The 21,290-nt window shown below is 41.2% G+C and overlaps 1 protein-coding gene across 1 annotated transcript in view; it reads right to left on the reverse strand.

Moving 5' to 3' along the window:
- Window positions 1–4,249: 4,249 nt before the first annotated feature.
- The window catches only part of BAHD1 (bromo adjacent homology domain containing 1), an 87,694-nt gene continuing 70,653 nt past the window's right edge, over window positions 4,250–21,290 (reverse strand). The window contains exons 4-7 of the mRNA XM_042445154.1: window positions 13,436–13,595; window positions 9,072–9,148; window positions 7,298–7,389; window positions 4,250–5,973 (exon numbers count right to left, since the gene is read on the reverse strand). Coding sequence (XP_042301088.1) covers window positions 5,784–5,973; window positions 7,298–7,389; window positions 9,072–9,148; window positions 13,436–13,595 — 519 coding nt within the window. The 3' untranslated portion in view covers window positions 4,250–5,783. The remainder of the gene's footprint in view (window positions 5,974–7,297; window positions 7,390–9,071; window positions 9,149–13,435; window positions 13,596–21,290) is intronic.

Here is a 21,290-nt window from a genome sequence, read left to right on the forward strand (position 1 = left end):
TGCCTTGCTTACATCCCATTTGGACTACTGTAATGTGCTTTACTTGCGGCAGCCTTTGAATAGTGTTCGAAAACTTCAGCTGGGCCAAAGAGCTGCAGCCAGATGATTAACAGGGACAGGTTACAGAGACCACACAACGTCCCTGTTGAAACATCTCAATTGGCTGCCAATTTGTTTCCTGGAACAATTCAAAGTGCTGGTGATGACCTATAAAGCCCTATACGGCTCAGGTCCAGGCTGTTTGGCAGACTCTATCTTCCTCTATGAGCTGGCCCAGGCTCTGAGATCATCAGAAAAGGCCCTTCTCTCAGTCCCACCCGCATCACAAACACAGTTAGTGGGGACACGAGAGAGGGCCTTTTCTGTGGCTACCCTAAACTGTGGAACTCCCTGCCCAGAGAGCCCAGAATAGCCCTCTCCTTGTTGACCTTCTGCCACCAGGTTAAAACCTTCTTATGCAATAAGGCTTTAAAAACAAAATGTTCTTAAAGGGCTGTTCGACAGTGGAACACACTCCCTCGGAGTGTGGTGGAGTCTCTTTCCTTGGAGGTGTTTAAGCAGAGGCTGGATGGTCATCTGTCGTGGATGCTTTGACTGAGAGTTCCTGCATAGCAGGCGGTTGGACTGGATGGCCCTTGTGGTCTCTTCCAACTCTACGATTCTATGATTCTATGACCGGCTTAGGGTTGTATCATCTTATGTGTTTTAAAATTTTATCTTTTTAACTGTATTTTTATTCCTTTAATAAGTAATCTATTTTAATATTGTAATAATTTAATTGTTTTAATGTATCACTTTTCTGTTTTTAACTGTATTGTTCTTTTAATGTTGTGAGCGGCTTTGGGTCCTAGTTCTGGGAAATGAGCGGGATTATAATAACAGTAACAACAATAATATGTAACTGCATAGAACAGATAGCGTGATAAAATGCAACCTCATCTAACCCCCTTGCCAACCCAAAACAATAAAGATTTTGCTATAAATGATAAAACTCAAACTGATTTTCTTATTAAATTCTTTGGTGTTCCCTATTAGCCAGTTTGTATTTGCAATACTGTATGTTCTCTAGTGCCTCATCTCCTTTTTTGAACCCAGCTTCAACATTTAACATTTCTTGCTTCATGTTAAGTCTTTGTTGTAAAACTGTGAGCCTCATTTTGCTTGCATGGGAGATTCATGCAATGGTCTGATGGAAACTATAATTCTTGGTGTCCTCTTCCTTGGGAATTGCAGGCATCACATAAAATGTCTAAAGTGTATGCCATTATTCACAACTCATACACCTTCACAGTTGGCTCTAGGAGAGAAGGTAAGAACGTTTTACTGATTAGTGCCCCAGGGTCAGAGGCCATGCCACAAAAGTCTAGAACTAAATTGGAGCTCAGCACTGAGCTAATTCCACTTTTTATTTTACTTAGTTAGAATGTGTTTTGTCTTGCCTGAAGAACCCATGACAAAGGGGTGAGAGGATTATCTGCAAGATGCTCAAAGCTCAAAAGGACCCCTCAGGGATGTTTTGTATGTGCACGGTAAAATAAATTCAAAATAATTTGTCCTTATGCTCCAAGGCCATTTTCTAATCCTCCTTTCAATGCCAGGTTAAAAGATGGAAAGCAGCAGGTTGCTTCCTTACAATAACCTACCTTCTCCCCCTTCCCTCATCGGTCTACAAGTTGAGTCATATTAGCACACTGCACTCTGCTGGAAGGGATGTTTTTCCAGTGGCATGAATGTATTGCACAAAAGTCACACCTATGTGTCTATGTGAGGGAGAGAAGAGATAATAGCCACTCCTCCCAATGTTTCTACTCATCCATCCCCACTTAATTACGGTAGATGTTCATATGTGGCCACCTTACTTAAGTCTCTATGAAAGATCCTGTGATCTCAGCAGGAAACTTCCTTTAGGAAATGGTTTACAAATCCTTTACAACCTGAAACGAGACTCTGCATTAAAAGGACCAGGATTTCTTTGTTATAGCATTATCCACATGTAGAAGGCCATTTTTTGGAGGAGGCTTCCCAGCCTGTGCTGCCTTTGGAAGAGTAAGCTTTAAAAGGCAGATGAAACAAAATTTTGGCATTGTGGATCATGAGATTATAAAAATCTGCTGTTTTTCACTCTGAAATGTAAGGTAGCTTTGATATCCTTAAAATGGCCCACAATTTAATTTATAAAAGACAGCCCTTTACAATTACAATTTGTCTCTCTTATTTATAATTCCAAAATCCTCCAAAATCCAGAATTGTCCACATGGGTGGTTGAGATTCTGACACCATCGCTTTCTGATGGTTCAGTGTGCACAAATGTTGTTTCATGAACGAAATTATTTTAAAAATTACCTTCAGGCTAAGTTTATAAGGTGTGTATGAAACATGAAATGAATTTAATGTTTAGACTTGGGTCCAATCTTCAAGATATCTTATTATATATTGGCAAATATTCTAGAATTTTAAAAAAATCTGAAATCCAAAAGACTTTTTGGATCTCAAGCATTTTGGATAAGGGAGACTCAAAATGTACAAAGAAGTACCCACTAACTAAATAAAAACAAGACAGATGAAGCTTGTTTTCTAAATCAATACAATTTCTCAAATTTATTTTTAAGAATTACTTCTAATATATCTTTTTCACAGAAGGAGGGTATAGGGAATGTTCTCATTCCATCTGTAAACACTGAAATACAGATCTGGGAAACAAGGGGAAGAGACACAAAAAAGTGCATTTTACAAAATTATCAACTAAAATATATTTTACATGTATTACATTTCAATTTAAATTCTACTGACTGCATTTCAGTTTCAAAAATATTTCCATATCTAATAGATTAAAAAAGCATGAAATATTTTCATTTCAGATAAGACATTTCAAATCATTTACATGCTGTCTGCAAAACAGCATAAAAACAACCACATGAGTCTTTAAACAATATTTCTTGGCCTGAAGTAGATTCGGACATTATCAGAAACAGAGATGGGTTGGGATTTCTGCTTTCCAGAAAAGGGGGGGGGGAAGAGGGGCCCTAACTTACTCCAGAATCCAGGCAGATACCATTTTTTTCAACTTATGGAGACTTGCTTTCCTTTCAACCCACTGCCTGGAAAACAGTCAGTAGAAAAGTTGAGGAGGAAGCAGTACAAATTAGGTTGTTGTTTTTTTTAAAAAGGAAGTTGCTCTGGTTTCTGAAGTTTTCTAGTTTCAAAACCTTTACTCAGCAGGGCAGAATTGTCCTGATTTTTGAGTTTGAATTAAATAGTTTGAGGATTTCTGTCACCACACCATGAACTACCTCTTTTCGTCAAAGAGGATATCTAGCATTTCTTTCCTTGCTCCCCCCGCCCCACCCATTCACAGCAAAAAGGAACCCCAAATCTGAATCTGCATAGATCAGACTCTCCACCTCCTAACACACACTCTTTCACCGCTATCATATTTGGGAACATTCCCTATTCCAGTTGCTTCTTTTTCTCTACAATTCCCACCTCAAAAATGGGGGGGGGGGGGGGGGAATGGAAGAACAGGCAGCAGCTACAGAACCTACAATATTGCTCCCGAATCGCCCCTGCTTACCTCTAGGCTGCCAAGAGTGATGCCAGTTCCACCTTTCCATCAGCTAGTTTTCCCCACCCACCTTCTATCTGTGATGCCCTCATTGGCTTGCGTGAAAAGTCATAGGGAAACTGCCATTCCACTCCTGTGCTATAAACAAAGTGTGCTTTGCAGCACGAGTATAATTCCAAGATCCCCTCTATGTCCCCAAGCTATGGTTATAGCAAATCATAGCACCACATTTGGCACTAAGAAACATGGGTAAACCATGGATTCTTGCTCTGAATGAAGGCGGGAGGTTTGCCCCTTATAGCAAGAATGATTCCTGTCTAGTTAGACCATTGCAAGAACCATCTCCTTGCCAAGCCTTGCAGCTTTGATCTCTCTCTCTTTTTCTCTCTCTCTGTCTCCCCATCACTCTCCTCTCTTTGGTATGCAGAGCAAATCTGTAGGGACTGCTTGTGTTAACACACACACATACACACTCACAAGCAACTGAATGTGGCAGGGGACTACTTTCTCCAGGCCAGGCAGGCATATAGAGCACAGGTGGCAAAACTTCTCAGATCTAATCAGTGGGCAAGTACAGGTAGTGCTACTTCTACTTGAAAAAGACAACAATATTAAAGCCGTAGGAACACTTCTATATCATTTAACACTAATTCGTAACACCCTTCCCCACCCACCCACCCACCCCAAGCAGGTTCCTAGTTCAGGTGAGCGACTCTGGCCATCAGTAGGTACATGGACTGATACAGTGTTGATTCTCATTCTTCAAAATTAGTGCAATCTACAAATGGAATCCCAGCGTTGTGTGACTGATTCGGTGGACTCTTCTTATGCTGTCCTTTGGTTTGCTTTAGAATTAACTGAAATAGCTTTGTGTTAAAGCTAAACTAAAGTATTTCTAACAGCTATACATGTAAGGCAAGAGGCAGAAGTATCCATAGGAATCAGGTAGCAGTTTTTCAAAATGCAAACCTCTCATTGGTCAGTTCCTTTTGGGAGCCAGAGTCTTGCCTTGGTGGGCATGCTTGGATGTCAGTGTTTTGAGATTTGAGGGAATGAGGATGCTGGGAGAGAAGAGAGGTAGACAGGCAACAGCACACCAGGTTAAATTGGTCAGGTTAAGATGCCTGTTTGAAAGAATGCAGCTCAAGCAGTACACTGCAATTCCTTTTAACTCTGGCTTCGAGCCCTCCCCAGTACACTGGTGTGCACAAATTGGGTTCTACAAGGACTGAAAATGAGAGCAAAGGAAATGTAATTGGGATGGTAAAGAATATAAACTATTTCTACTGGCAAAAGGGATGCCTCCCCAGACCTATGAGGGGAAGCGATCAGTATTGTAGCAGCTGTCACTTCAATCTCATATTCTGAGAGCCCTCAACAAGAGCGGTCTAAGGATGGGCCTTATCTTCATATCTCCTCATCTGAATCACATTTACTTCAAAGTAGGTTTCACTGATCTCAACACAATCTCCTGCTAAGCAACTGGCTTAGGATCACAGCCTTAGAAAAATATGCAACTTTCCCACAACACTGTGAGGCATTTCTATTACATATTTCCCACTTCACAGATGAAGCCCACAGCAAGCTAGAAAACCCCCCTCTGACTAGACAACCATGCTTGGTTTGTGATCCTCCTTTTCTTACAAAGAGAAACGTAATCAGAATGTGAAAAAGACACTCAAGACATTAATGTCTTCAGAATATGGACTTACCTCAAAGCTTAAGCTCAAGTAATCAACCAATCCAAAATGTCCTCCACTTTTACCTTTCATATCAGTACATGATATCTGGGAGCTATCACAGGTTTCATTTCTGCACTGCACTACCCCATCTGTCTGTTCTAACCATCCCCACCAAGACTGGCTTTTCTCTGGATTCAGTTTACTGGCTTTTATCCCCCGGCCCAGCTCTCCCCTCCCCCCATATATGCTCATTGTACATATAGATATAGATTACAGAAGCCAGCACCTATATCTATATACACATACATTTTCTCTACAGATATATATTTCCATTTATGCTCTTTATATGAAGTGCTGTGCTTTGAACATCTGCCTTAAAAGGAAATCTGTTCCCAAATGCAGAGAATAGGGTGTTTAGGCATTCTGTTCTGTGCCTGTGGGCACTGCTCCACAATAGTAAGGAGCATGCACTGGTTATGAGGTCAGTCTGCCCTTGGCCCTCTTTTGCTGCTTATTAACCCCAGAGTCGCTGAGTTCTGTTATTGGGGATTCTTTAAGATGCGCCCATGTCTGAAGTCATAGACATGGCGGCAGAGGAAAACCAGTTCTGGATCAGTGTCCTCTGGCACCTTACGATGTGGAGGGGTTGAATACTCTTCTGATGGAGGAACCATCACTGTTTTCTTGCCTGGGATCCCTTCAACTCGACGCTTTGCCAAGGCACAAAATCTGGAAGAGAGTTAGATAACAATGACATCATCATTTTTGCTTCTTTGACAAACACTGCTAGCTGCAGCAACTCATGTGATCTGAAACTTTCCCAGTTTTACTACTGCAAGCATTTCTAAACTGAAGAAAATATTTTTCTATTTTAGCTTCTCCATAAGGAAAAAACAAAGAAAACCATGGTCCTGAAGTGGGTTACATTCCTCCCCTTCCAAGAGGCCCAAAGAAGAGTGGTGGTGGTGGGGGGGGCAGAGTTGCTAAACTCCATTATTGGGAATTCTTCAAGATGTGCCCATGTCTCAAGTCACACAGAGTGACAGAGGAAACCCAGCTCTAGATCTAATTCAGGGGCAGTCAACTGTGAAAGGCTAGGGCGGCACATTAGTTACCTAGCAGGCTTTGGAGGACTGCACTCACCCAATGCACCCCTGCAAATAATCCTCCAAATGCCCCTAGACACTTTCTATGGGCCATGGGGACATTTTGCCATGTTTTTAGATACGCCAAGCCATTTAAGCCCAAGATAGGCCCCCTTTTTTTAAGCATCAAAAAGCATAGTATTTGAACTGAAAGTCAGCTGGAGCTACCCTTTGCTCTTTCAACACTTAAAGGTTTCCCCTTGACACGAATGTCTAATCATAACTGATTACTCTATACAGTACTATAAATGTAAACCAGTTTGCACCAGTGTATTTAAAACTAGTTATGCTGCCTTTCTATGAAGAAACACCCAAGATGGTTCTATAACAAGTGCCCCCCCCTTCAATTGGTGCTTAAAAAAAGACTAGTCCCAACTGGCTCTCCTGTAGTGATGTCCTCTGAAATCCTATCTGCTGCCAAAGCTAACAGGCAAGTGCAAACATTCCATCAAACTTTCCTTCCAGAAAAAGTGTAAGTTTCACATTTTTTGTCAAAAGGTTGTGTAAATACACCTGTGGATGCATGTGTGTTTGGGGAGAAAATTCTGTGTTTTCAACTGCCTCTAGTCTTATGGGTTTGCATGTTTTTGTTGATTTTGCAGTTATACACTCCACACAACACCAAATATGTATGCATGTATTATGTACATCTTTCTCTCCCTTTCCACTTAAGGACTGGATAGGGAGGAAGCAAAAATATCATCACCATTTCTTTTATATGTACCAAGAGCAAACTATTAAAAAATGACTGAGATGTCCAAAATAACAACATGCCTTCTGCCCACCAACACATATAGCCAAGTGGACTATAGGCCAGCATGCGGGTAATCAAGGCCAAGCCATTCTGTGGAATTCTCTGTATGGATTGAATCAGAAAGAAGGAAAAGCAGATAAAGAGCACCACCTACCTGCAGTACTCTGCAAAGGTCAGAACATAGCACTTCTCCTCAATGCAGGCAACACTGTTTTCGTCTTGATGTCGCGATGCAAAGATCTCATTCTGCAAGAAAGCACAATAACAGGTACCATCACCATTTGATGAAGGGGGCGCTGCTCTCCCTAACAATTTATGCCCAATACAACTTGCTAGACTTTAAGGGGCCATAAAAGTGTTTATATGGAAATCTAAGCTAACAAGTGAAGACAGATAACTCTTAGTGCAGAGACATGATTAAACCTTTTGGAATCTTCCACTACCTGATTCTTCAATTTGGACCAAGAGGAGGTATAAATACTCATTTTTAAATAATAGAATCATAGAATTGGAAGAGACCACAAGGGTCATCCAAAGCACCCCCAACAGATGGCCATCCAGCCTCTCTTTAAAGACCTCCACAGAAGGAGACTCTGCCATACTCTGAGGGAATGTGTGACACTGTTGAACAGCTCTTACTGCCAGGAAATTCCTTCTAATGTTTAAGTGGAATCTCTTTTCCTGTAGCTTGCATCCATTGTTCCACGTCTTATTCTCTATAGCAGCAGAAAACAAGCTTGCTGCATCCTCAATATCACACCCCCTCAAATACTGAAATCTATGGGACCCTGGTGACTTCAGATCAAAAAATGCTTCTTTAAACTGATAAATGCCTTCTACCTCTCCAAAGTACAACTCTGAATGGAAAGTCAAGAGACATCATTACTCTTTTCCTCTTAGCTGGCATAAAAGCTGTAGCTATGAAGGAACTGTGAGTGGCTGAACCATTTGGCATGATGTACAAAGTTGATGGAACAGGTTTAATGTAAGAAACTGCTAGTTTTGGGGGGGGGGGAGGTGAGAATGTTTTGGTTGCTAGAGGAACTATAGGAAAAGACATTTTACTCTTCCATAACAGAATACCATCTGTGTATTTATTACGCAATAAAAGCAAACCATCCAGAAAGGTAGCAAATTAACAGGTTTAGATGTAAACAAACGAACAAAAATTCTATCCTAAAAAGAGAAATCATTACTGCAGCCACTGTACATTCTTACACTGATGTTTTATATAGTGTTTTGAACCCTACAAAAATGGGGGGAGGGGAGGGGGCAACCATCTTAGTATGGGAACTAATTGCTAGCGAATTCTGGTGAAATTTTGATATAGTGACTTTTCAGAACAGTCAAAGCTGATTGAAATGACACGAATAATTCCGGGTAGGTGTTGGAGTGCCAGTTTTTACTGGCTTCCTATTCAGATTACTTGACAAAGTATGAAATACTATAAATGTTTATATAATCAAACCAAACTGACTACACAATCAGACATGCTGGCCTACCTAGCAAAAGATAGGACACAGACTTTGAACAACAATGCTTCTATGAAAATATGCTGACTTCTTTTCTCCTCTTGCAAAATGGCTGTGCAGTTATGTTAATTATCCCAAGTATCACACAAACCAAAAGAGGAGAACCTTTTCCAGCCCAAATTCAATTTCAGAGATGTTCTTGGGGCCCCAGCCCAGTGATGGATGGGGCCAAAGGTAAAATGAGAGGACCCAAAATACCAGTATTTATGTTTAGCCTAAAGCTCTCAGTGACAGTAACTAAGTTTTAGGGGAAACATTTTCAATTTTAAAATAGGGGGAAAATTTCTCAGAAACTGGGAAACCACCAAACAGCAGTGCCATGCAGAAAATGCACAACAGCTGCATGGCCCCAAGTGGGCAAAAATTGGTTTTTTAATACAGTCACTTGCAGCTCACCTGATGCATACTAGGATTACGGCCTCCCTGAGTGTGCTCCGGCCTGTAATACCACAGGAGGCTCATCATCAGTTCCCCTGGAAGGAGACAAAATATGTTTCTGAATAAATTCAACAGAGAAAGCAGACAGTCAACTTTCCTGAGTTCTCAGCATCTCCCACCACTGCAGAATGAGCTCAGCTTCTCAAACAAAGCAACAGATGTGACTACTGACTAGGGTATGCCAGCCCAGCCTTGAATGTGCCCTTCATTCCATGCATTGGAAAAACTGTCTGCTTTTCTTTTCAATGTCCAGAACCACTCCAGAAATATGGGGGAGATCACAGGATCATTCTGTCAGAACTATGAGCAGCCATCTCCAAATTTGTAGACACTCTATTCATTAGTTCTCTGGTTCTCTGGTTGCTATTCAGCATTCTGCTGCCAAGATTATCTTTTTGCCCCATCATTTGATCATGTTACTCTATTTTTGATGTCACTTCATTTGTTGCTATTCCTCTTCACCTAACCAAGGGTTTTCCTCTCTTCGACTCAGTGCCACCATTTTTCATTTGCTGCATCATATTCTTGGAACGGTATCCCTGAATGTTTGCAGCCTGCTCCTTCCTTGTTTTTAAATATCAATTAAAAAGCTGTTGGAATGTTAGTTTAATGCATTTCATAATATTGTATATTTTGATTATATGTATTTGTTAGCTTGTTTTGTATTGTATTGATTTTTATATTTATATTTGGATAGCTTGTTTTATAATTGTATTATACTGATTTTATGTCTGTAATTTTTCCTTCCTTCACTTTAAAAAATAGATTGTACATGTTTGGCAGAGTGAAGTTCTCTTTTTTATTCTGTGAAGAGCCATGTATACTAATGGTGTTGATGATGATGACAGTAATAAAGATCCTCTTCACTGCTCCCTGAAGAACTCAACCTTGAAGAGGACCTATGTTTTGCCAGCAGAACAGAAGGCTAAGGAGTGACATGATAGACATGTTTAAATAATAGGATGTCACCTTGGGGATGGAGCAAGCTTGTTTTCTGCTGAGACAGAGACTAGAACATGGAGCAATAGATTCAAACAACAGGAAACGACAGTCCACCTCAACATTAGGAAGAACTTCCTGATGGTAAGAGCTGTTTGACAGTAGAATATGCTGCCTCAGAGAATGGTGGAGTCTCCTTCTTTGGAGGTTTTTAAGAAGAGGCTAGATGGCTATTTGTTGGGGGCGCTTTGATTGTGTATTCCTGTATGGCTGGGGGGTTGAACCTGGGGCTCCCTCCCAACTCTATGATTTTATTATTCTAAGTACAGTAGAGCCTTTCCGGACACCCCCCCCCCCCCCGCATAAGGCAAATTCAGGCTAAGCACAAGCCCCATTCTATTGAATGGAGTTTGTGCTCGTGGCGGTGGGGGGGCGTGTAAACCATGGGCATGCGCACCATTCATTTAATTGTAGCATGGCATCCGCATAAAGTGGAAGACGTATATGGTGCATCCATGTATGGAGCGAGCGCACTGTACAATATTACTGGGTTTAGTTAAGGTGCTCACCAAGTGGCTCCAGTGTTCTCTGAGGCCGAGAGCATGTGACTTTCCCAAAGTCACCCATATATTTAGGAGATTTATATTTCACATTTATCCCAAAATGGGATTGAACAAAAGTCTGAGCTATCTTTTTCGACAACTAAAAACTTGTTTCTATTCTGCCAGGTTCTTAAGAACTGACTGCAATGGGCTATTAATGATGTACTGCTTTATTGATTTTTATCTTCTGCTTTTAATGCATTTTTAATGATTTCAATTCTACTGACTGTTTTATTCCTTTTTAGTAAAACTTTTATGTATTTTACTGATATATCTGTATGCATCTTGATCTATACTGGTTTTAATATTCTGTATGCTGCTTTGAGTCCTTATATTGGAAAAAGGAAAGATAAATGAATGCAGTAATAATAACAATAATAATGTATTATTATCGTCATTATCTATATTGATATTACTATTTATCATCATCATCATTACTATTTTCAATGAAAGGAAAGAGAAGACTCTACCCTGGAGTGCAGCAAAGTGCCATGGCATGGAAGGGCACACTAGTATTTTGGCAGCTGTGGAAGGAATCATGGCAACATTGTAGCCCTGACTGTGCATCCCAAGAAGTTGCTTAGTCCTACAGTACATTTTGGACCAGCTTGTTCAGGCCTCTTTCAGGATGCTCATGTCCTTTAAGTGATCACAAAAAATGGCTTGTAGAAACAGGACAGTGGCAGCTGGCTTTACTGTTTCAAAGAAAGACAATCCAGTCATAGATTCAAGCTTGAACTCTAAGATTCCAAATTACCTTTTAAAATTTTTACTGATGAGTCAATTGTAGGAACCCAGGAAGAACTGCAGAATATCTTTCCTCTGGATCCATATAATTGGGATACTTGTTGTACCTTACATATAATGGATTCGGAATTTGACTTATGCCTTGAACCATCTTGGTGAGAAAAAGAAGCTCACTTACAAGCCTGATACTAGATGGATGGAGTTATAACAATCTCCATCAAGAAAGAAGGAACTGTCTTATCCCCCACATCCTAAATTCATTTTACTATTTATTCCCATTACCACTGCAGCAGGAGACTAGTTGTCAGTAGCAAGAACATTACAAGCCAGCAAAAATCAAAGCTTTGTATGATTTCCAGACTGCAAACTATAAAGAACATTAACCTAATTAGAGGTTCATGACATTCTGGCTGCTACACAATCATGGTGGAGCAGCTGTTGCTAAGAAGCTTGAATCAGCAAATTGGTACAAGTGTTTTCAGGACAAACATCCCCAAAAACTGGACCTCAGCCAACAACTGTAAGTTGCATTTCTTGAGACTGATATGAGAAATGAACTGAATTAAAGGGAAGTGTTTCAACCGTGATTACTCTTTAGCTTTCTCTCCCTCCATGCCTGGCAACTGGATACAATTCTCTGATATAAGAGATAAATGCACCAGGGTTGGCTAACCAATGTGAGGGTGAGTGGGATGCTCCTCTGCCCTTGTGTACCTTGGCTGCAGATGCATGGTACTGAGGCTCAAGACTTCCAGCTAAGAGAGGGTACGACACAGGTTTTGTTGATAAAAAAGAAGCCCTGGGTGGCCTTTCATTTAGCAAGAAGAGGGCTGCTGGTATTCTGCGAGGGGTATCTTAAAGCAGTACTTCTTGTGTCTTAGGACTAGAATAAGGGTGAGAAAGCACTGGACATCCAGGAGCCAATTTCTGGTCCCCTGGATCTAATGGAAGTAGCATTAACAAAACCCAAATATTGAACCGAGGGGCGGGGCGGGTGGGGGGAGACAAAATAATGCCTTACTCTAATGCAAAATTATTATTCATGGAGGCTTCCAGGAGAAGAGATTGTTATATTCCCCCCCCTTCAAAAATTCAGATGAGAACTTTCTGTGGGCCACAAAACTCCTACCCTGTTTTAGAGGCATTTATGTTGCTAAGGGAGAAGTGTTGGGGATGTCTCTCTATGAAATGTCATGTAGGATGAAAAGGGGATGTGTCATGTATGGCTATCATCATTGCTAGGTGTCTCTTATGATTCCACAAATAGCCAGTGTCTAAGAAAGATGTCCAAAGGCTGCTGAAATATTGCAGTGCCCTCTGGGATATTTTCATCCACCATTGTTCTGGACAGGAAAAAAACCCATGGGCTTCAAAATAATAAACATCATGGCTCTGATATGGTCTGCAGGTTGCCAGTTGGCCTTGCTGGTAATTGACAGTCACATCAGAATCAAGGGGAAGGTTTCTCCTGCCTCAAGCCTGAGGTTTTTCACCATCACAACTCACTTGTCTGAGTCATTTCCATATGTTCAGCCATTCCTATTCTTTGCCCAACAAGGGCATTTGGCATGACAACCTTTAGGTTCCACATGCTCTCTTTTAATTTGGACAGCCTCATTAATAAAACAGTGATGCTTGGGGTAGAAGTGAAGAGGGTGATACACAATGAGCTAGGGCCTTTTCACACTATGCACCCGAGCACCTTAAACAGTACATGGTTGCATCCTATGGAATTCTGGGGCTTATGGTTAGTGAGGTATTATAGTTCTCTAGCTGAAAATTCTAAATAACCCTAAACTGCAAATACCAGAATTCCATAAGATGTTAGCATTAAAGTTAAAGGAGAGTCATAGCACCATAACTGTGCTGTGTGAAAAGGCTCCAAGTTTCTGTCCAGCCCACAGGTCTCTTATAAACAAATCTGACATAAGCTAGGGATTTTGCAGTTAAGAGGGGGTGTTAGCTGGATACATTCCTTGCCAATTCTCCATGTTTTATACAGATCATCATTTAGGCAACTTGTCTGTCCAATACCTGTTTTGGGGTCTTCCCAAAGGGCAGATATCTTTGCCACATAAGGCATAGATTTCTTTCGTGGTCCTGATTTCAAGAGGACTGTGTCTCGGACCCGGATGATCTCGCCATCTCTCTCCACTGCCTGGTAGCTCTTGCGAACAGCTGGCTCCGGTTCATTCTATAAATATTGACAAGAGAGAGCACCAACAAGAGAAGTGAGGCTGGGAAAACAATGTGGGAGAAACAGCCCCCTGGCTTCCTTCTATGCCAAGTCAAACGCTTTCTGCCAAAAAGGGTGTGTGCCTTTGCTGCAAGAACCCCACGGAGAATCTGGAGCGGATGAAGCAGCAGGGTGCATCTCTCTTCCTAGAGGGTTCATTTCGGAAGCAAAAAACAAACAAACAAAACCCCATGCTGCTCAGATGAAAAGAAACAATGATAACACCAAAAAAGGAAAAAGGCACCAGTTAGTTTGCATTAGTTTTAAGGAAGGCTCTGTATAAGAAGTTATTGCTTTAGCACAGGGGTAGGCAACCTGCGGCCCGCGGGCCGCATCTGGCCCGCCAAGGCCTTCCAAGCGGCCCCCAAGCACTCTTGCCGCCGATTTCCCCTGTTTTTTGCCGCTCCGGCCGCCATTTTGTTTTTCAAAATGGCGGCCGAAATCTCGCGAGACCTCAGGATGGCAAAGGTCACACGAGATTTCGCCGCCATTTTGAAAAACAAAATGGCGGTGCCCATGTAGCAGGCCCGTTGCAGCCCCTAGAGCACTCCAACAGGGCTCCAGGGGCTGCAGTGGGCCTGCAGCAGGCTCCACCTCGCCCTCCTCCTCCCAAGAGCAGGGAAAGGAGGAGGAGGAGGCAGCAGAAGGAGGGCAATGCCAGGGAGAAACGGAGCCAGAGCAGCAGCTGCAGCCACAGGTTAGTTCATTGGGGGAGGGGGCTGGTGGGTGTTCTTTGCAAAATGCCCTCCCAGTAGTACTTTGTGGCTTTTCTTTGCTTGCTGCCTTTTATTTTGAATTGCATTTTAGTAATCTCCATGCCTGTAACTTTAATATTAATATTATTATTTAATTGCCCTGGTGTTCTTTGAAAAATGCCCTCTCAGTAGTACTTTGTGGCTTTTCTTTGCTTGCTGCCTTTTATTTTGAATTGCATTTTAGTAATCTCCATGCCTGTAACTTTAATATTAATATTATTATTTAATTGCCCTGGTGTTCTTTGCAAAATGCCCTCTCAGTACTGTAGTACCTTGTAGCTTTTCTGGGTTGAAAGAGTGCATGTTTCCTGCCTTTTATTTTGAATTGCATTTTAGTAGTTTTCATGCTTGTAACTGATTATTATTATTATTATTATTATTATTATTATTATTATTATTATTTTCACTTGCCCTTGGTGTTCTATGTGCAAAATCCCCTCTCAATGAGAAAGAGGAGGAGGAGTGTGACTTTCCAAAGTGCATTTCTGTGTATTTTTGGTGCATTTATTGCTGAAAGGTCTGCTGTAACAATGATAGCAGTGGAGGTGATGATGATGATGATGCTTCTGTGGAAGCTCCGCCCCTGTTATATGGCTCTGCCCTGGAGGGTGGAAGCCCCACCCCCAGCATGCGGCTCTGCCCCGGGGGTGGACGCTCCACCCCTGTTATGTGGCTCCGCCCCTGGAGGGTGGATGCCCCACCCCCGGCATGCGGCTCCGCCCCCCGAAGGGTGGAAGCTCCACCCCCAGCTTCAGCCCCCCAGTTGTCTGAGGGACAGCAACCTGGCCCCCGGCTCAAAAAGGTTGCCTACCCCTGCTTTAGCGTTTGGGTCTGCGCAAGATTGCAAGGCAAATTCCCCCTATGAATGCAATCAGTTTTAATCCCTGAAGGAGAAAGCACTACAGCACTGTCTATTATGTTGCAAGGATGCTGAAAGCTAAAAGGCCAGTGGCCACTTTATACTTTTTAACTGCATGAGCTGTAAGTCTTTTGTGTGTGAATGATTAAGTCTCAGAACCTAGAAAATTTAGGATGTTTTAAAAAGTAACCTCTATTACTCATTTTAGGGGAGGTGGACATTGTGACCCCCCTGGATGTTGTTGGAATGCATCTCACAAGAGCCCCTCACTAGTGGCAAGGAAGGCTGGGAGTTGCAGGCCAATGACATCCACAGAGCAACACCTCACCTTCACCTGCTCTATAATACAGTGGAGCCTTGCCTTATGAGGGCATCCATTCTGGACCCACCCGCATAAGGCAAATACCATGTAAGCTCAAGCCCCATTCAATTGAATGGGGCTCATGCTTGCAGTGGCGCATGCCATTCAATGGATTGCAGCACGGCTTCCATGTAAACCAAAAGCCGCGTATGGAGCGAGTACGCTTATCTGAGATGTAATTCTTCACAGTTAATCAATGCAATCTTTAAACAGTAACTTGTCGCACTGCCTGCCACTTTTCTTTTACTTTCTTGTTCCTTTCTAAAATTAAAAACCTTAGGATTTGATTGAGAGAACGACACAAAACATGAAAACAATCTCATGAAAATATGTCTTCAAATGCCTCAAAAAGGCCTTAAAAGTCATTTTTCAAATTACTAGAAAATATTACACCAAAATATCATTTCCTCATTACATTGCTTTGGAATCAACAGACTGATTTGAGTCACCAAAGAAAATTCCCATTTAAACCAATGATTTCAATAAAGATTCTCCAGACATTTAACATATTTTTGAAAAATAGTACAAATTTGATCATGACAATATATGCATTTACAACTCCTGAGAGTAGTTTACAGTAGTGCTTAAGTTATTTGTTGTGGGGAACTGACAGGGATCCCTCCCCCCAGTGTGCGACAGAATGGCATCATATTTGTGCCCGCAGACCACAACTTTTCTTTCTTTCTTGGAAACTCAGAACTGAACAGCAGCGAATAGCTCATGGACCAGCAACGGCCTACAGTCCACCACTCTGAGTAGGATTGCTTTACCACTCCATTCTGCTGATACTAAATGTCTACATGCCCCCAATGAAGAAAAAATCCCAAATCCCAACCTGTGGGTTGAACTGGAAACATACAGTGCTAACGTCATACTGCAGAATCCAAATGCATTTGTAGTTCTGGGGGGAGATTTGAATGCAAGACTGGGCTGCAACAATCAAGCTCTATACACCCAGCACAAATGCCCTCCTCCTAACCTTGAAGATGATAGAACCCACCTCATCTGATGCTCAAAAGACAGGAAATCAAATTTTGCAGGCCTATGTTTGGCTCGATCAGTCTTTGGATTAAACATTTGTATCCTAAATGGTGCTCTGAAAAGTGACTGTTCAGCTGGATTCACTTATCCGTCTGGGTCCAGAATGAGCGCTATTGACTACATAATCATTTCTAAGGATCGTCTCCCCTATATTAAGGAAATAGAGGTTATACCTAGGTTTGAAAGTAATAATCTTCCAATTTGGCTACAATTAAGCAACTTCACTCAGAAGACACACAGAAAGGACTGCCATCAACTCTCTTTAATGCCATCAGGAAGGACTTATCAGCAAGCCAAATGGACCTCCCAGTTAAAACTAAACAATAAGTGAGGTACTGGCCTCAGACTGCCTTCGAAGTCTTCAGAATAACCTAATATCAACTGAGTCCTCTGATGGACTTCTGGAAAATTGCAACAATCTAACCCAAGTGCTATTCCCATATCTAAACCAGCAAAATAGTGCACTCTGAAGCCAACAACAACAACAACATTACTCAAATATGTGGTTTGACAAGGAATGTATGATGCAAAAAAGCTCCCATTACCACTCAGGGCTATGTTTCCCATATATATATAAAATAAAATAAAATAAAATGGCCATGAAAAATAATTCGGCATAGCTTATCCAGGCAGCCAAAACCAACAACTCAGTTTTATTTTGGTATATTACATCAAGTTCCCAAATCAATGCAACAGCTATAATGGATTGGTACATCCCCCTTGCACCCCCAGGATCTGGGAGGAGCACTTCCAAGCACTATATAAGGACACTTATGTCAAAAGTGGATCTGCAAGCCAAAACATAGAGAATCTCCCTAGGTGGGCTCTGATGACTGAGACAGAGATCAAGAAACTGGTAGGCCAACTGAGAATGGGGAAGGCTCCAGAGAAAGATTTAATACCTTTTGAAGCTGTTACAAATAATCTGGAATTCTGGGCCCCTATTCTGGCATCTCTCATCATCTGGATGACAACTATGGCCAAGCACCTAAGGACTGGGGGCTTGCTATCATCGTCCCATATTTAAAAAAAGGAAAGAAGAATGATCTTGGCAACTACAGTCCAATCAGCCTCCTCAATACAATCAGCAAACTCTACACAAGACACTTACAGCGGAAACTCATGAACTGGTTGGAACAAGAAAACATATTTGCAGAGGAACAAGCCGGCTTCAGGGAAGGCCAATCCACTATAGACCATTTCAACACCTCATTGAAAAGTATGCCACCTGCAACACAGTCTCTCTATGGTGCTTTTATAGACTTTACAACAGCTTTTGACTCTGTACCTTGAACCAAACTATGGGAAAAATTGGAGGCTTCCTCGATTGACTGGCATCTACAGTGTTACCCCGGGATACGAATGCGCCGCCTTACGAAATTTCCGGGTTACGAAAAAATCCAATTGAAAAAAACTGTTCCGGGTTACGAAGGTTATTTCAGGTTACGAAAGAAATTTTGGTGCTTTTCGGCGCTTTTTCGCACCAAATCGCGGCTTTTTCCCACTTCGCGCCTATGGGTTTTCGGCTTGAGAAGCCTCCTTCGGGTTACGAAAGCGGCGGCGGAACGAATTATTTTCGTAACCCGGGGTAACACTGTACTATACCTAATTCGTATGCTGCATGAAGGGGCCTCACTCAAAGTAAGATTACCAACACCATTACCACCGAAAAGTATGTCAAGCAAGGTTGCATTCTAGCTCCACTCTTTTACATACTGTAAATGACATGATGGGTCTTCTTGACAGCACAAATTTCCATCCTCTGAAACTAGAGGGAAGGCATCTCTATTATGATTTATGCAGATGATACAGCAATAATTTAAAGAATACCAATTGGTCTAAAAAGATTACTAAAATCATGGCGTTTGCTAAAAGGCCCAAGAACCAAAACTGGATTAGATGGTCACAAGACTGAACAGGTTCAAATATTTGGAGGCAATCTTTCACGCTACTGATAGTAGGAAAGTGCATGGGGACTATGCTACCGGTAACGCGCAGAGGAGTTCAACAGCTATTCTTAAATTTTTTATGACAAGAGGAGGCCATTATATTCCGGCAGCACTCAAACTCTTTGAAGCCAAATTGGTTGCACAACTGCTCTGGGACCCCTCCATTAGAACTTGTGCAATCCAAATTTCTAAGATCAGCATTCCAACCTCCAAAGTGTATCTCTAATGCAATCCTAAGACTGGAGTCAGGCTCTATGAAAATAAAGGCCAGACTGTGGGTGACTATGCTCAGCTACTGGCTCAGACTGTCTTTCTTTCCCACCATCCTTGCTCCACTTACCCTGACTGATGAATTCCAGTCTAGGTGGAAACAAAAAAGAGACAAAATTTCTTCATTGGGTTTCTCTCCAGATATGGAATATGAAAAAACTAAAGCAACTATCAAACAATGGGTGATAGATAGCGACAGCTAGACCTAGCTAGCGCCCTAACTTTCATTGTTAGTGACTTCAACAGATACTTGGCATCACCTATGGCATATTTAGCAAAACCTCAAGTGTCTAGACAATGAAGAGCCTTGACTTTAGCACGATGCCACACTCTCCCTTCAGCAGTTCTTGAAAGCCGATATATGAAGATCTTCTTCTCAGACTATGTCCCTGTGACTCTGGCCAAATAAAGACAACAGAGCATGTACTACTCCAGTGCTCATACTACAGGGACATTCGCCTCAGCTTTATCTCACCTCTATTGTATAAACATCAAGGACACACCAGTCAATTTTACACCACTTTGTTGGTTACAGACACCAATCCGGATATAACATATAATGTTGCCACATTCAGTGCAGCTGCAGTTAAAATCCAACAGACAATGATATTTGAAGTAGACTAGTATTAATCTTGCCATGCAACACTGGATTTTAACCTTTGTTTTAACCTTGTTTTTACTATTACCTTCTTTTATTCTGTATCCCCTGGTCTGTGACTATAATGAAGATGAACTGAACTTACCATATCTAGGAGGATACAATTTGTGTAACTCTTTAGAATTATTCCCTAAATGATTAAAAGAATTTACCCAAATAATTACATAAACCATACCTTCTTAGCTGTACACTACAGCATTTTAACTGAAGCCACAAGCAATGTTCTAGTATTCATTATATTTAGCTAGTTAAATCCATTTCATATGTGTATAAAAAAAGTAAAATTCACACAAGTTCACACAAACTTAACAGCATTCAAGGGGGTAAATCCAATTGTTAACCCAGCTAGAACAGATCCATTGAGTGAAATGCGAAGTTGGTATGTCTACACTTAAATGGTCAAATCCCATTGACTCAATGGGTCTATCTCTACTAGAGGCTAGCAACTTGATTTAGGTCACCATTTTTAAAACTAAATCTTAAATGTTATATATATAAATATATATTTAGTACATCAGAACATCCAGATGAAGACTATCCTTAAATACGTATATTTACTAGTACAGTACCCATTTGTTCAACAGCCAACTTCTAGATGCTTTACTTGACATTTTACTTAATGGGTACAATGGGAACAAATGGATGTTGTACTAGTATAGAGAGCCAGTATGGTGGAGTGGTTTGAGTGCTAGACTACGGCTCTAGAGACTACAGTTCAATTCCCAGCGTGGCCATGAAACCCACTGGGTGACCATGGCAAATCACATGCTCTCAGCCTCAGGGGAAGGCAATGGCAAGCTTCTTCTGAAAAAGTATTGTCAAGAAAACCCCACTATAGGTATCCTCAGGGTTGGCGTAAGCCAGAAACAACTTGAAGGCACACAACACACATATCTAGGATAGTCCCCCAGGGGAGAAGAGAACAGCAGACACAGAAGACAGGATGGTGGTGCTTCTTGAACTGTGCACCCAAAGGCCACAACTTAGACTACCACAGCATTTTGCTTGCTTTTTAAAGTCAATTTTTTATAAAAATTCCAGCTTTTTCAACCACAATGAGATCTCCCTCTTCCACATTCCTGCTGTCATTTTTGTTCAGAGAGTGAAACAGAAACACAAGTTTTCCTACTTTTTACATATTTGATTGCAGGTTGCTTATGAAGGTAATGTGACAGTGCCATTCATATTTATGAGTCTATAAGGATAGGTTAAGTATAGGTTTAACTAGCATTCTGTAACAAGATTTACTTTTAACATTTACTTTAAAATGACAGTCAAGAGAAATATTTAACACTTCATTTGTGATATTCATGTTTAAAAATTTATTTAAATTTTAAAATGATTATCTATCTATCTATCTATCTATCTATCTATCTATCTATCTATCTATCTATCTATCTATCTATCTATCTGATTTTTAACCATGCAGGCTATTACTGAAAAGAGTAATTTGATATAGATCTTTCTTGTACATGTGTCTTGTTACTTTCAAGCTCTGATATGTCCTGATGTAAGATGTAGGTGCCCTCTAAACATCCCGTATCATGCTATCCATGTTAGTCTAGTACTACAAGGGACAACACCTAGGACAAGAAATCCAAAACAAGTTGATATATATCTTAAAGTATCCTGATTTAAGCTACTTAAGCCTCAAGCGGTTTTCTTTAAAAAGCAGACACCCCTTATTCTACAGTGGGTGAAGTCTGTTGTGAAATCTGTGTAAACTACTGTGAAAAGGACTTCCCCAGCTTTTCCCCTTT

This window comes from Sceloporus undulatus, chromosome 1 (genome assembly GCF_019175285.1).
Source record: "Sceloporus undulatus isolate JIND9_A2432 ecotype Alabama chromosome 1, SceUnd_v1.1, whole genome shotgun sequence".
NCBI classification, from domain to species: Eukaryota; Metazoa; Chordata; class Lepidosauria; order Squamata; family Phrynosomatidae; genus Sceloporus; species Sceloporus undulatus.